General features: G+C 57.8%; 1 protein-coding gene across 1 annotated transcript in view; it reads right to left on the bottom strand.

Annotated features, from left to right (window-relative positions):
* LOC138361047 (uncharacterized) overlaps positions 1-16,534 on the bottom strand; it is a 143,708-nt gene that overhangs the window by 2,107 nt on the left and 125,067 nt on the right. The window contains exons 4-5 of the mRNA XM_069320523.1: positions 13,331-13,477; positions 108-287 (exon numbers count right to left, since the gene is read on the bottom strand). Coding sequence (XP_069176624.1) covers positions 108-287; positions 13,331-13,477 — 327 coding nt within the window. The remainder of the gene's footprint in view (positions 1-107; positions 288-13,330; positions 13,478-16,534) is intronic.

Genomic DNA, 16,534 nt, shown 5'->3' with positions numbered 1-16,534 from the left:
ATGAAATAAATCATGCTGATGACTGTATAACAAAATGTCATCATAGAAATTATAAAAACTCAATAAGTCAGTAATGTTAATAAGTGAAGTGGGTGTAATAAAGTAACCTGGAGGGTGTGGGCGTGGGCGGGCGTGGGCTGACGCAGGAGTGGGTGGAGGTACAGCTGTCCGTCTTGTAGAGTTATCCTGGCGGAGCGGCGGCCATCTTGGTCTTCCTGGACGGCCAACACCCGGCCAGCCTCCACCAGTCTCTTGACGGGCTCCCTCATCCTGCGGAGGTCTTCAACCTGTGGACAGTGTCAGCCCCATTATCACCTGTGGTCAGTGCCAGCCCCATTATCACCTGTGGTCAATGTCAGCCCCATTATCACCTGTGGTCAGTGTCAGCCCCATTATCACCTGTGGTCAGTGTCAGCCCCATTATCACCTGTGGTCAGTGTCAGCCCCATTACCACCTGTGGGCAGTGTCAGCCCCATTATCACCTGTGGACAGTGTCAGCACCATTATCACCTGTGGTCAGTGTCAGCCTCATTATCACCTGTGGTCAGTGCCAGCCCCAATATCACCTGTGGTAAGTGTCAGCCCCATTATCACCTGTGATCAGTGTCAGCCCCATTATCACCTGTGGTCAGTGTCAGCCCCATTATCACCTGTGGTCAGTGTCAGCCCCATTATCACCTGTGGTCAGTGTCAGCCCCATTATCACCTGTGGTCAGTGTCAGCCCCATTATCACCTGTGGTCAGTGTCAGCCCCATTATCACCTGTGGTCAGTGTCAGCCCCATTATCACCTGTGGTCAGTGTCAGCCTCATTATCCAGCCCCCCCTCTACTGGCAGGGGGTTGGTGCTAGACCTGTAGCTCCAGCCCCCCTCTACTGGCAGGGGGTTGGTGCTAGACCTGTAGCTCCAGCCCCCCTCTACTGGCATGGGGTTGTTGCTGAACCTGTAGCTCCAGCCCCCCTCTACTGGCAGGGGGATGTTGCTGAACCTGTAGCTCCAACCCCCCCCCTCTACTGGAACGGGGTTGGTGCTGGACCTGTAGCTCCAGCCCACGTCTACTGGCAGGGGGTTGGTGCTGGACCTGTAGCTCCAATCCCCCCTCTACTGGAAGGGGGTTGGTGCTGGACCTGTAGCTCCAGGCCGCCTCTACTAGCAGGGGGTTGGTGCTGAACCTGAAGCTCCGGCCCCCCTCTACTGGCAGGGGGTTGGTGCTGGACCTGTAGCTCCAGCCCCCATCTACTGGCAGGGGGTTGGTGCTGGACCTGTAGCTCCACCCCCTCTCTACTAGAATTGGGGTTGGTCATGGACCTGTAGCTCCAACCCCCCTCGACTGGCAGGGGGTTGGTACTGGACCTGTAGCTACAGCCCCTTTCTACTGGCAGGGGGTTGGTGCTGGACCAGTAGCTCCAGCCCCCCTCTACTAGCAGGGGGATGGTGCTGGACCTGTAGTTTCAGCCCCCTCTACTGGCAGGGGGTTGGTGCTGGACTTGTAGCTCCAGCCCATCTCTCCTGGCAGGGGGTTGGTGCTGGACCTGTAGTTCCAGCCCCCCTTTACTGGCAGGGGGTTGGTGCTGGACTTGTAGCTCCAGCCCATCTCTCCTGGCAGGAGGTTGGTGCTGGACCTGTAACTCCAGCATACCGCTACAGGCAGGGGGTTGGTGCTGGACCTGTAGCTCCAGCCCCCCTCTACTAGCAGGGAGTTGGTGCTGGACATGTAGCTCCAGCCCCTTTCTACTGGAAGAGGGATTGCTCCTGGACCTGTAGCTCAAGCCCCCCTCAACTGGCAGGGGGGATTGGTGCTGGACCTGAAGCTCAAGCCGCCCTCTACTGGCAAGGGGTTGATTCTGGACCTGTAGCTCCAGCCCCCCTCTACTGGCAGGGGGTTGGTGCTGGACCTGTAGCTCTAGCTCCTTTCTACTGGAAGGGGGGTTGGTCCTGGACCTGTAGCTCCAGCCCCCCTCTACTGGCAGGGGTTTAGTGCTGGCCTGTAGCTCCAGGCCCCCTCTACTGGCAGGGAGTTGGTGCTGGACCTGTAGCTCCAGCCCCCCTCTACTGGCAAGGGGGTTGATGGTGAACCTGTAGTTCCAGGCCCGCTCTACTGGAAAGGGGTTGGTGATGGACCTGTAGCTCCAGCTCCCCCCTCTACTGGCAGGGGGTTGGTTCTCGCCCTGTAGCTCCAGCCCCCTCTACTAGCAGGGGGTCGGTGCTGAACCTGTAACTCCAGCCCCCCTCTCCTGGCAGGGGGTGCTGATGGACCTGTAGCTTCAGCCCCCCTCTACTGGCAGAGGTTTTTGCTGGACCTGTAGTTCCAGCCCCCCTCTACTGGCAGGGGGGATAGTGCTGGACCTGTAGCTCCAGGCACCCTCTAGTGGCCAGGAGTTGGTGCTGGACCTGTAGCTCCAGCCCCCCTCTATTGGCAAGGAGTTGGTACTGGACCTGAAGCTCCAGCCCCCCCCCCTCTACTGGCAAGAGGGTTGGTTCTGGACCTGTAGTTCCAGCCCCCCTCTACTGGCAGGGGGTTGGTGCTGGACCTGTAGCTAAAGCCCCCCTTTACTGGCAGGAGGTTGGTGCTGGACCTGTAGTTTCAGCACCCCCCCCCCTTTACTGGTAGGGGGGTGTTGATGGACCTGTAGCTCCAGCCCCCTCTCTACTGGCAGGGAAAATGGTGCTGGACCTGTAGCTCCAGCCCCCCTCTACTGGCAAGGGGTTGATGCTGGACCTGTATCTCCAGCCCACCTTTTACTGGCAGGGGGTTAGTGCTGGACCTGTAGCTCCAGCTCCCCTCTACTGGCAGGGGGGGAATGGTATTGGACCTGTAGCTCCAGCCCCCTCTACTGGCAGGGAGTGGTGATGGACCTTTAGCTCCAGCCCCCCCCCCTCTACTGGCAGGGGGTTGGTTCTCGACCTGTAGCTCCAGCCCCCTCTACTAGCAGGGGGTCGGTGCTGAACCTGTAGCTCCAGCCCCCCTCTCCTGGCAGGGGGTGCTGATGGGCCTGTAGTTCCAGCCCCCCTCTACTGGCAGGGGGGATGGTGCTGGACCTGAAGCTCCAGCCCCCCCTCTACTGGCAGGGGGTTGGTGCTGGACCTGTAGCTCCTGCCCCCCTACTGACAGGGGGTTAGTGCTGGACCTGTAGCTCCAGCCCCCTCTACTAGCAGGGGGTTTGTGTTGGACCTGTAGCTCCATTCCTTCTCTACTGGCAGGGTGGGGGGTTGGTGCTGGAGCTGTAGCTCCAGCCCCCCTCTACTGGCAGGGTGTTGGTGCTGGACCTGTAACTCCAGCCCCACTCTACTGGCGCGGGGTTGGCGCAGAACCTGTAGCTCTAGCCCCCCTCTACTAGCAAGGGGTTGGTGATGTACCTGTAGCTCCAGCTCCCCCCCCCCTCTACTGGCAGGGGGTTGGTGCTGGACCTATAAGTCCATCCCTTCTTTACTGGCAGGGGGTTGGTGCTGGACCTGTAGCTCCAGGGAACCGGTCAGGAGCCGGTCGGCCAAGCGGACAGCACACTGGACTTGTGATCCTGTGGTCCTGGGTTCGATTCCAGGTGCCGGCGAGAAACAATGGGCAAAGTTTCTTTCACCCTATGCCCCTGTTACCTAGCAGTAAAATAGGTACCTGGGTGTTAGTCAGCTGTCACGGGCTGCTTCCTGGGGGTGGAGGCCTGGTCGAGGACCGGGCCGCGGGGACACTAAAGCCCCGAAATCATCTCAAGATAACCTCAAGATAACCAGCCCCCTTCTCCTGGCAGGGGGTTGGTGCTGGACCTGTAGCTCCAGCCCCCCTCTACTGGCAGGGGGTTGGTGTTGGACCTGTAGCTCCAGACCCCCCCCTTCCTCTACTGGCAGGGGTTGGTGCTGGACCTGTAGCTCCAACCGCCTCCCCTCTACTGGCAGGGGGTTGGTGGTGGACCTGTAGCTCCAGCCCCCCTTATACTGGCAGGGGGTTGGTGGTGGATCTGTAGCTGTAGCTCCAGCCCCCTCTACTGGCACGGAGTTGGTGCTGGACCTGTATTTCCAGCCCCCCTCTACTAGCAGGGGGTTGGTGCTGGACCTGTAGGTCCAGCCCGCTTCTCCTGGCAGGGGGTTGCTGCTGAACCTGTAGCTCCAGCCCCCCTCTACTGGCGGGGGGGGGGGGGAGGTTAATGCTGGACCTGTAGCTCCAGCCACCCTCTACTAGTAGGGGATTGGTGCTGGACCTGTAGCTCCAACCCCTCTCTACTGGCAGGGGGGGTTGGTGCTGTACTTGTAGCTCCAGCACCCCTCTACTGGCAGGGGGTTGGTACTGGACCTGTAGCTCCAGCACCCCTCTACTAGCAGAGGGTTGGTGCTGGACCTGTAGCTCCAGCCTACCTCTATTGGCAAGGCGGTGGTGCTGGACCTGTAGCTTCAACCCTCCTCTAATGGCAGGAGGTTGGTGCTGGACCTGTAGCTCCATCCCTCCTTTACAGGCAGGGGATTGGTGCTAGACCTGTAGCTCCCACCCCTCTCTATTGGCAGGGGAATTGGTGCTGGACCTGTAGCTCCAGCCCCCCCTCTACTGGCTGCAGGATGGTGCTGGTCCTGTAGCTCCAGCCCCCCCCTCTGCTGCCAGTGGGTTGGTGCTGAACCTGTAGCTCCCGCCCCCTCTACTGGCAAGGGGGGGGGGAAGGGGGTTGGTGCTGGACCTGTAGCTCCAGCCACTCTACTGGCAGGGGGGGTTGGTGCTATACCTGTAGCTCCAGCCCCTCTACTGGCAGGGGGTTGGTACTGGACCTATAGCTCCAGCTCCTCTCTACTAGCAGGGGGTTGGTGCTGGACCTGTAGCTGCAGCCTACCTCTATTGGCAAGGCGTTGGTGCTTGACCTGTAGCTTCAACCCTCCTCTAATGGCAGGAGGTTGGTGCTGGACCTGTAGCTCCATCCCTCCTTTACAGGCAGGGGATAGGTGCTAGACCTGTAGCTCCCACCCCTCTCTACTGGCAGGGGGGTTGGTGCTGGATTTGTAGCTCCAGCCCCCCTCTACTGGCAGGGGGATTGGTGCTGGACCTGTAGCTCCAGCCCCCCTCTACTGGCAAGGAGTTGGTACTGGACCTGTAGCTCCAGCCCCACCCTCTCTACTGGCAAGAGGGTTGGTTCTGGACCTGTAGTTCCAGCCTCCCTCTACTGGCAATGTGGGGTTGGTGCTGGACCTGTATTTCCAGCCCCCTTCTCCTAACAGGGGTTGGTGCTGGACCTGTAGCTCCAGCCCCCTCTACTAGCAGGGGGTTGGTGCTGGACCTGTAGCTCCAGCCCCCTTCTCCTGGCAGGGGGTTGGTGCCGGACCTGTAGCTCCAGCCCCCCTCTACTGGCAGGGGGGGGGGGGAGGTTAATGCTGTACTTGTAGCTCCAGCACCCCTCTACTGGCAGTGGGTTGGTACTGGACCTGTAGCTCCAGCACCCCTCTACTAGCAGAGGGTTGGTGCTGGACCTGTAGCTCCAGCCTACCTCTAATGGCAGGAGATTGGTGCTGGACCTGTAGCTCCATCCCTCCTTTACAGGCAGGGGATTGGTGCTAGACCTGTAGCTCCCGCCCCCTCTACTGGCAGGGGAATTATTGCTAGACCTGTAGCTCCAGCCCCTGTCTACTGCCAGGGGGTTGGTGCTGAACCCGTAGCTCCCGCCCCCTCTACTGGCAAGGGGGGGGGGGGAAGGGGGTTGGTGCTGGACTTGTAGCTCCAGCCCCACTCTACTGGCAGGGGGTTGGTGCTGGACCTGTAGCTCCAGCTCCCCTCTACTGGCAGGGGGTTGGTGCTGGACCTGTAGCTCCAGCCCCCTTCTCCTGGCAGGGGGTTGGTGCTGGACCTGTAGCTCCCGCCCCCCTCTACTGGCAGGGGGTTGGTGCTGGACTTGTAGCTCTAGCCCCCCTCTAATGAAAGGGGGTCGGTGCTGGACCTGTAGCTTCAGCCCCGCTTTACTGAACGGGGGTTGGTGCTGGACCTGGAACTTCAGCCCCCCTCTACTGGCAGAAGATTGGTGCTGGACCTGTAGCTCCAGCCCCCTTCTCCTGGCAGGGGGTTGGTGCTGGATCTGTAGCTCCCGCCCCCCTCTACTGGCAGGGGGTTGGTGCTGGACTTGTAGCTCTAGCCCCCCTCTAATGAAAGGGGGTTGGTGCTGGACCTGTAGCTTCAGCCCCGCTTTACTGAACGGGGGATAGTGCTGGACCTGTAGCTCCAGCCCCCCTCTACTGGCAGAAGATTGGTGCTGGACCTGTAGCTCCAACCTCCCCCCCTCTTCTGGCACGGGGTTGGTGCTTAACCTGTAGCTCCAGCCCCCCTCTACTGGTAGGGGGTTGGTGCCGGACCTGTAGCTCCCGCCCCCCTACAGGCAGAGCGTTGGTGCTGGACTTGTAGCTCCAGCACCCCTCTACTGGCAGGGAGTTGGTGCTGGACTTGTAGCTCCAGCACCCCTCTACAGGCAGAGCGTTGGTGCTGGACTTGTAGCTCCAGCACCCCTCTACTGGCAGGGAGTTGGTGCTGGACTTGTAGCTCCAGCCCCCCCCCCCATCCCTCTACTGGCAGGGGGGGTTGGTGCTGTATCTTTAGCTCCAGCACCCCTCTACTGGCAGGGGGTTGGTGCTGGACCTGTAGCTCCAGCACCCCTCTACTGGCAGGGGGTTGGTGCTGGACCTGTAGCTCCAACCCCCCTCTACTGGCAGGGGGGTTGGTGCTGTACCTGTAGCTCCAGCCTACCTCTATTGGCAAGGCGTTCGTGTAGCTTCAACCCTCCAACCCTTCAAACCTGTAGCTTCAACCCTCCTCTAATGGCAGGAGGTTGGTGCTGGACCTGTAGCTCCATCCCTCCTTTACAGGCAGTGGGTTGGTGCTGGACCTGTAGCTCAAGCCCCCCTCTACTGGCAGTGGGTTGGTGCTGGACCTATAGCTTCAGCCCCCCTCTACTGGCTGGGGGTTGGTGGTGGACCTGTAGCTCCAGCCCCCTCTACTGGCAGGAGGGTTGGTGCTGGACCTGTGGCTCCAGCCCCCTCTACTGGCAGGGGGGTTGGTGCTGGACCTGTAGCTCCAGCCTCCCTCTACTGGCAGGGGCTTGGTGCTGAACCTGTAGCTCCAGCCTCCCTCTACTGGCAGAGGGGTTGGTGCTGGACCTGTAGCTAAAGCCCCCTCTACTGGCAGGGGGTTGGTGTTGGACCTGTAGCTCCAGCCCCCTCTACTGGCAGTGGGTTGGTGCAGGACCAGTAGCTCCAGCCCCCCGCCCCCCCCCTCTAAAGGAAGGGGGGGGGGGTTGGTGCTGGACCTGCAGCTCCAGCTCCCTCTATTGGCAGGGGGGTTGGTGCTGGACCTGTAGCTCCAACCCCCCCCCCCTCTACTGGCAGGGGGTTAGTGCTGGACCTGTAGTTCCAGCGCCCCTTGTTACGGTATATCGTATTCGTGTTATTTCATCGCATAAAGGCACGATTATTTAAGTCATACGTTCATTATTACAGGAAGAACGAGGTTAACAACCATGGAGGTCGTTAACTGTCAGCACGGTGTGGCTCGTCCGGTGGCGGGAATGTCTGTTAGCCAATCAGAACCACCGGGCGAGGTAACGTGAGCTGGCAGGAGCATGTGGAGATACAGACATCTACTTCCCTCCATTGAGTCAACAGGCTGTCGTCGCGTTTGGATGTGTGACCAACGGACCCAACTGTTAGTGTGCTCCACCCTCATGAAGGAAGAGGACCTCGAGGCATGGTCGACGCTCTTGAAAGTTATGGAAGATAACAGCTGTGAGATTTAGAGGTCGGCATGGAGGTAACGATTTTCCTGATAGCGGTACAAATTGCAGGAAAGTAGATGAAGTGGGAAGATCAATCGGACAAGAGGCAACCGTAGCATGGTCGTAGTATCTTTCTCTCTATATATATATATTTAACTGTACTTGTGTACAATGCACATGTATGTATATATATATATATATATATATATATATATATATATATATATATATGTAAAATATTGTATATAAGGTGATTAGAGATATATCACAATATATCCATGATGAAGTTTTATACCATCTTATTTTCTTGTCCTTTGTCAGACCTCGGCACAAAGTGTGTCGCACCTGACAACAGGTCCGGCTGAGGCTGACACCTGTTCAGATTCATGTACCCCGTTGTAGTACAACGAAGCATCAGAATACACCTAAATTAAATGTGTTGGGTGTCGACAGTTCGATCCCAACACCCTCTACTGGCAGGGGGTTGGTGCTGGACCTGTAGCTCCAGCCCCCTTCTCCTAGCAGGGGGTTGGTGCTGGACCTGTAGCTCCAGCCCCTCTCTACTGTCAGTGGGTTGGTGCTGGACCTGTAGCTCCAGCCCCCCTCTACTGGCAAGGGGGGGGGGGGGGGTTGGTGCTGGACCTGTAGCTCCAGCCCCATTCTCCTGGCAGGGGTTGGTGCTGGACCTGTAGCTCCAGCACCCTTCACCTAGCAGGGGTTGGTGCTGGTCCTGTAGCTCCAGCCCCCCTCTACTGCCAGGGGGTTGGTGCTGAACCTGTAGCTCCCGCCCCCTCTACTGGCAAGGGGGGGGGGGGGGAAGGGGGTTGGTGCCGGACCTGTAGCTCCCGCCCCCTTACAGGCAGAGCGTTGGTGCTGGACTTGTAGCTCCAGCACCCCTCTACTGGCAGGGAGTTGGTGCTGGACCTGTAGCTCCAGCCCCCCTCTACTAGCAGGGGGTTGGTGCTGGACCTGTAGCTCCAGCCCCCCTCTACTAGCAGGGGGTTGGTGCTGGACCTGTAGCGCCATCACCCCTTCTCCTGGCAGGGGGTTGGTGCCGGACCTGTAGCTCCAGCCCCCCTCTACTAGCAGGGGGTTGGTGCTGGACCTGTAGCTCCAGCCCCCCTCTACTAGCAGGGGGTTGGTGCTGGACCTGTAGCGCCATCACCCCTTCTCCTGGCAGGGGGTTGGTGCCGGACCTGTAGCTCCAGCCCCCCTCTACTGGCAGGGGGGGGGGGGGTTAGTGCTGGAACTGTAGCTCCAGCCTCGTTCTCCTTTCAGGGGGTTGGTGCTGAACCTGTAGCTCCCGCCCCCTCTACTGGCAAGGGGGGGGGGGAAGGGGGTTGGTGCCGGACCTGTAGCTCCCGCCCCCCTACAGGCAGAGCGTTGGTGCTGGACTTGTAGCTCCAGCACCCTTCTACTGGCAGGGAGTTGGTGCTGGACCTGTAGCTCCAGCCCCCCTCTACTAGCAGGGGGTTGGTGCTGGACCTGTAGCTCCAGCCCCCCTCTACTAGCAGGGGGTTGGTGCTGGACCTGTAGCGCCATCACCCCTTCTCCTGGCAGGGGGTTGGTCCCGGACCTGTAGCTCCAGCCCCCCTCTACTAGCAGGGGGTTGGTGCTGGACCTGTAGCTCCAGCCCCCCTCTACTAGCAGGGGGTTGGTGCTGGACCTGTAGCGCCATCACCCCTTCTCCTGGCAGGGGGTTGGTGCCGGACCTGTAGCTCCAGCCCCCCTCTACTGGCAGGGGGGGGGGGTTAGTGCTGGAACTGTAGCTCCAGCCTCGTTCTCCTTGCAGGGGGTTGGTGCTGGACCTGTAGCTCCAGCCCCTCTGCTGGCAGGGGGGGTTGGTGCTGTACCTGTAGCTCCAGCACCCCTCTACTGGCAGGGGGTTGGTACTGGACCTGTAGCTCCAGCTCCTCTCTATTAGCAGGGGGTTGGTGCTGGACCTGTAGCTCCAGCCTACCTCTATTGGCAAGGCGTTGGTGCTTGACCTGAAGCTTCAACCCTCCTCTAATGGCAGGAGGTTGGTGCTGGACCTGTAGCTCCATCCCTCCTTTACAGGCAGGGGATTGGTGCTAGACCTGTAGCTCCCACCCCTCTCTACTGGCAGGGGAATTGGTGCTGGACCTGTAGCTCCAGCCCCCCCTCTACTGGCTGCAGGATGGTGCTGGACCTGTAGCTCCAGCCCCCCCTCTCTACTAGCAGGGGGTTGGTGCTGGACCTGTAGCTCCAGCCCCCTTCTCCTAGCAGGGGTTGGTGCTGGACCTGTAGCTCCAGCCCCCCTCTACTGTCAGGGGGTTGGTGCTGAACCTGTAGCTCCCGCCCCCCTCTACTGCCAAGGGGGGGGAAGGGGGTTGGTGCTGGACCTGTAGCTCCAGCCCCATTATCCTGGCAAGGGGTTGGTGCTGGACCGCTAGCTCCCACCCTCGCTCTACTTGCAGGGGGTTGGTGCTGGTCCTGTAGCTCCAGCCCCCTTCTACTTGCAGGGGGTTGGTGCTGGACCTGTAGCTCCAGCCCCACTCTACTGACAGGGGGTTGGTGCTGGACCTGTAGCTCCAGCTCCCCTCTACTGGCAGGGGGTTGGTGCAGGACCTGTAGCTCCAGCCCCACTCTACTGGCAGGGGGTTGGTGGTGGACCTGTAGCTCCAGCCCCCTCCTTCTGGCACGGGGTTTTTGCTGGACCTGTAGCTCCCGCCCCCCTCTACTGGCAGGGGGTTGGTGCTGGACCTGTAGCTCTAGCCCCCCTCTTATGGCAGGGGGGTTGCTGCTGGACCTGTAGCTCCTGCCCCTCTCTACTGGAAGGGCGTTGGTGCTGGACCTGTAGCTTCAGCCCCCTCTACTAGCAGGGGGTTGGTGCTGGACCTGGAACTTCAGCCCCCCTTAACTGGACGGTGGGTTGGTGCTGGACCTGTAGCTCCAGCCCCCCTCTACTGGCAGGGGGTTGGTGCCGGACCTGTAGCTCCCGCCCCCCTACAGGCAGAGCGTTGGTGCTGGACTTGTAGCTCCAGCCTTCCCTCCTCCACTGGCAGCGGGTTGCTTCTGGACCTGTAGCTCCAGCCCCCCTCTACTAGCAGGGGGTTGGTGCTGGACCTGTAGCTCCAGCCCCCTTCTACTAGCAGGGGGTTGGTGCTGGACCTGTAGCTCCAGCCCGCTTCTTCTGGCAGGGGGTTGGTGCCGGACCTGTAGCTCCAGCCCCCCTCTACTGGCAGTGGGGGGGGGGGGTTAGTGCTGGAACTGTAGCTCCAGCCTCGTTCTCCTTGCAGGGGGTTGGTGCTGGACCTGTAGCTAAAGCCCCCCTCTACTGGCAAGGGGTTGGTGCTGGACCTGAAGCTCCAGCCCCCCTCTACTGGCAAGGGGTTGGTGCTGGACCTGAAGCTCCAGCCCCCCTCTACTGGCAGGGGGATCGTGCTGGAATGTAGCTCCAGCCCCCCTCTACTGGCAGGAAGTTGGTGCTGGACCTGTAGCTCCAGCCCCCCGCCCCCCTGTAAAGGAAGGGGGGGGGGGGGTTGGTGCTGGACCTGTAGCTCCAGCCCCCTGCCCCCCTCTGAAAGAAGTGGGGGGTTGGTGCTGGACCTAAAGCTCCAGCCCCTCTCTACTGGCAGGGGGTTGGTGCTGGACCTGTAGCTCCAGCCCCTACCCTCTACTGGCAGGGGGATCGTGCTGGAATGTAGCTCCAGCCCCCCTCTACTGGCAGGGAGTTGGTGCTGGACCTGTAGGGAGCCGGTCGGCAGAGCGGACAGCACGCTGAACTTGTGATCCTGTGGTCCTGGGTTCGATCCCAGGCACCGGCGTGAAACAATGGGCAGAGTTTCTTTCACCCTATGCCCCTGTTACCTACCAGTAAAATAGGTACCTGGGTGTTAGTCAGCTGTCACGGGCTGCTTCCTGGGGGTGGAGGCCTGGTCGAGGACCGGGCCGCGGGGACACTAAAGCCCCGAAATCATCTCAAGATAACCTCAAGATAACCATCGCCAATCTACTGGCAGGGGGTTGGTGCTGGACCTGCCCCTACCCTCTACTGGCAGGGGGATCGTGCTGGACCTGTAGCTCCAGCCCCACTCTACTGGCAGGGGGTTGGTGCTGGACCTGTAGCTCCAGCCCCTCCCCTCTACTGGCAGGGGGGATCGTGCTGGATCTGTAGCTCCAGCCCCCCTCTACTGGCAGTGGGTTGGTGCTGGACCTGTAGCTCCAGCCCCCCGCCCCCCTGTAAAGGAAGGGGGGGGGGGGTGCTGGACCTGTAGCTCCAGCCCCCTGCCCCCCTCTGAAAGAAGTGGGGGGTTGGTGCTGGACCTAAAGCTCCAGCCTCCCTCTATTGGCAGGGGGTTGGTGCTGGACCTGTAGCTTCAGCCCCGCTTTACTGAACGGGGGTTGGTGCTGGACCTGTAGCTCCAGCCCCCCTCTACTGGCAGGGGAATGGTGCTAGACCTGGAGCTCCAGCCCCCCCCCCTCTACTGGCAGAAGATTGGTGCTGGACCTGTAGCTCCAACCCCCCCCCCCCCCTCTTCTGGCAGGGGGTTGGTGCTGGACCTGTAGCTCCAGCCCCCCTCTACTGGCAGGGGAATGGTGCTAGACCTGGAGCTCCAGCCCCCCCCCCCTCTACTGGCAGAAGATTGGTGCTGGACCTGTAGCTCCAACCCCCCCCCCCTCTTCTGGCAGGGGGTTGGTGCTGGACCTGTAGCTCCAGCCCCCCTCTACTGGCAGGGGGTTGGTGCCGGACCTGTAGCTCCCGCCCCCCTACAGGCAGAGCGTTGGTGCTGGACTTGTAGCTCCAGCCTTCCCTCCTCCACTGGCAGCGGGTTGCTTCTGGACCTGTAGCTCCAGCCCCCTTCTACTAGCAGGGGGTTGGTGCTGGACCTGTAGCTCCAGCCCCCTTCTCCTGGCAGGGGGTTGGTGCCGGACCTGTAGCTCCAGCCCCCCTCTACTGGCAGGGGGGGGTTAGTGCTGGAACTGTAGCTCCAGCCTCGTTCTCCTTGCAGGGGGTTGGTGCTGGACCTGTAGCTCCAGCCCCTCTACTGGCAGGAGGGGTTGGTGCTGTACCTGTAGCTCCAGCACCCCTCTACTGGCAGGGGGTTGGTACTGGACCTGTAGCTCCAGCCCCCCTCTACTGGCAGGTGGTTGGTGTTGGACCTGTAGCTCCAGCCCTCCCTCTACTGGCAGGGGGTTGGTGCCGGACCTGTAGCTCCAGCCCCCCTCTACTGGCATGGGGGTTGGTGCTGGCATTGTTTGGGAGTTAGTTGGCAGTTTCAAGGCTTCAGTCTCTTCGAACCCATCAGTGGTCTGTTTTGGTTCACTGTCTTCCTGGATGCTTTCCCGGTAGGTTGGTCGAGTGTCACCCGGTCTCTGTGCCTCTGTGAGGGGGGCCAGGATCCTGGGTTCAATAGAGAATCGCAACTTCAATCATCGCGCAGGACAGAAATGATTCCCATGTTTCCTTTCACTAGATTCCTCTGTTCACCTAGCAGTAAATGTTTTTCCAGGAGTAAGGCAACTATTGTGTATTGTATATTAAGTCAGTAGTTGACCTTGGGGAACCTCGATAAACCTAAGAACAGCTTCCTCTTCTCAAAATGCAACTCAATATCTTGTGATATAAGAAAAAACTTACTGTTAATTGCTTCTGGGGGATCTGTCCAGTGATTTCCTGAACTTTATTCATGATGCTGGAGGCTGAGTCTCCCTGGTGTACGGGGTCAGCTGTGGCACCTGTCTCTGTGGTCATCATCTCCAGGGCCTCCCTGATGGTCTCCTGCACCTGTCATTACCAACACAAACATTAATGGTGTAACGGGGGGTGGGGGAAATAGCTCTTATCTTGTCCATTATTCCACCCCCCAGTTAACTAACGAGGCCGGGGGAAACAGCTCTCTCTAGTCCATTATCCCGTCCTCAATTAGCTACCTATTCTAGAGCACCTCCAGAGTTCCGAAGGCAGCCTCGCTCGTTCAACACCTTGTAACCTAGGTATTCGACTACCTAGGTGCGGCGACTACAAGGCGTCATAACTGGATCAGCTACCCGAACTCTAGAGAGAACTCTAGAATACATTTCAGTGCCACAAACGTATAAGAGAAAACGAAAGGAAAGAAATGAATAGTGAAGTAATTAGTGAGGGTCTGGGGTGAGAGGTAGAGAGGTGGGAGGTGCGAGGAGGGTCATTAGTTGAAAGTGAGAGTTTAGAGAGGGGTGGAGGGAGAGGTGTAGATAGGTAGAAGTAGAAGAGTAGATAGTAGAAGTAGAAGAAGAGTAGATAGTAGAAGAAGAAGAAATGCTGCCACCATCCATTCATGATCATTACATACAAGACCAGGAATGGAAGTTGTCTGTATCACAATATTCACAAAAGATGTTATCAAGAGATCATTATTAGTATGTCCCATCTTTATCATGTACTCATTAAATCACGAAACCAGTAATTGCAGAGGCTTTCTCACCTCAACTCAAACTCTAGGGGACACAGTTAAAGGCAATTTAAATAATAAATTCAATTATATTTCACATACTAAGTATCATAATTTAAGCAATGTTCAAGATATATATATATGTAAAGTGAGTCATCCTCCAAGAATCTGAGAACACTACAACTGACTGCCCCTGATCATCACACAACACTTGTAAAACACGACCAAGTCACCTTAATGCTCAACTCACCAAGTGTCTGCCTATAGCTGGATTGAGAGGGGGGGGGGTCTATAATTGACAGAGACTGTCCCGCCCTGCCGGCCGACAGCCTCCCCGGGCTAGGCCGTCTTCTCTGCTTTGCTGGCTCCTCTGTTAATGCTCTCGAACCGATAGCTCTCCGAGTATATATTAGGGAACCTAGTAACTAACTCCGCCCACAAGTAGATAGCCTCAGGCACTCTACCAAGCCACTCCTTAAACGTCGGCATGTTTGAAGGCTACCAGGCTCCAATTATAAGATTAGCAGAAGCAAGGTGAAATTCGCATGATCTGACCTCAGGTCACTTGAGGTCATTAACGCTTTGAGGTGTGAGATCTCAGGCCGACAACCTGGCGCCTTCTCAAATTCAAATTCCTGTCTGTGACTCATGTTTCTCTATGTATTTGAAATACAACTAAACCAAACACCTTACAGTGTTACAATGGTGGAACCTGGACTCTAATGAAACATCAGGCTTTAAGTAAAGTAACTGCACTACAATGAAGTATCATGCTCTTAGTAAAGTAATTGCACTACAATGAAGCATCAGACTGAGTGAAGTAATTTGACAAAATAAGATGAGTGTAGTGAACACTGAGTACTGTATTGACCACAGTGTAGAGAAACACCAAGATGACAGCTGACTTTGTTATTAACAATGTTTCAGGTGTTAGAGCAAAAAAACGGCGTTGAATGTAATGAAACCCCATTTGCTGGGGGACACCCAGAGGCTCCCTAGAGCTATTCAGGCTGATATGGATATATTAGACTTTGGCATCAGTCATGTGAATGGAGTTCTTAGCCCTACCAGAGACCACGAGCCAGAACCTAGCCCACTCAGATAAGCACAAGGAGCAATGACCTATAGAAACTCCCATGGAAGCATTCTATGTCTGCCATCGACAGGGGTCAGGCACCCAGAAAGGTAAATGCCCAAAAACAAACCCCCTATTCTGGTTAATAGATTGCTACTAAAAGCCAAACTATTGGACAGAACTCCCCAACTGAAAATCGAGCATGACGTCACAACAGTCACCCTTTTATTTTCTGCGCAGCTCTCCCCTCCCTGGGAGAGGGAAGAGGGAGCCCCAGACCCCCCGCGCTTACTATTGATACCCCAGTTCTGAGACTGGATGTCAAAACACGCAAAAAGCTGTCAACTAGATGGAGGGAGGGAGGTTGCCGAGGGAGCCTCTGGCATTTTATTACATTAAATGCTGGTTTTCTGGTGAGCCCCTTTGGCTCCCTGGAGCTACTTACCCAAAGACAACAACAGGAGGGACTTACCCGGGAGGTGGTCGCCACTCGCTCCTCAACTTGAAGTCGAGACAACTGGCTGCAACTGCCGACCCAATGCGACACATGCCAGACTAGGGAATGACCGAATGTCAGGCCAAGACATGTTACCGAAGACGGCAGCCTACACAGCAAACTTACAACCGTCGTGAGCATGAGGATAGACCGCAGGTTGGCTGGACCAAATAACGCTGTGGATGACCTGGGAGACCCGAACCCTGGAAAAGGGAAGTTGGGAAACCAGGTCAACCCAAAGCATGTCCCCGGCCACCGAGGCCGTGGCACGCATGTAACAGCGGAAAGCCGCAACCGGACACAACACATGATGCACCCCTGGCCAAACCAACTAAGCATCAACAACCTAAGGACCACTATAGAAAGTAGCAGTCTCATTCTTTGCCAGAAAAGAAGGAGACGGCTGCAACCGAAAAAAAACCTACCACCGGGACCAAGAGAGCAGAAAACCCCTGCGCAGGAGGAGAGTATGAAGCTCCCCAACCCAACCCCCCCCAGAGGCCAATGCCAACAAGAAAAGAGCCTTGGAGAAACAGTCCTGAACCGAAGCGGCCACCACAAACCGAGGAGAAGATAGAAAAGTGAGCACCCGGTAAAACAACCAGGACGGTTCAGGCGGCATATGAGCAGGCCGGAGGTGAAACAACACACAAGACAGCTTGCAGAACAGTGCAGAAGTAACATCAATGCCGAACGCAAGCTGCAGTGACTCTGCCAGCCCCACACGATATGAGGCGACAGTACTGTAGAAACCCACTAATCCGGAAAATGCCCTAATCCGGCAAAAATCGTGGTCGGATAAAGTTATCTCCTAATCTGGTCAAAATGCCCATGGAAGCC

Source organism: Procambarus clarkii, unplaced genomic scaffold, assembly GCF_040958095.1.
Source record: "Procambarus clarkii isolate CNS0578487 unplaced genomic scaffold, FALCON_Pclarkii_2.0 HiC_scaffold_155, whole genome shotgun sequence".
Lineage (NCBI taxonomy): Eukaryota > Metazoa > Arthropoda > Malacostraca > Decapoda > Cambaridae > Procambarus > Procambarus clarkii.
The sequence above is the reverse complement of the archived record's forward strand: the minus strand, read 5'-3'. Positions and strand labels throughout refer to the sequence as shown.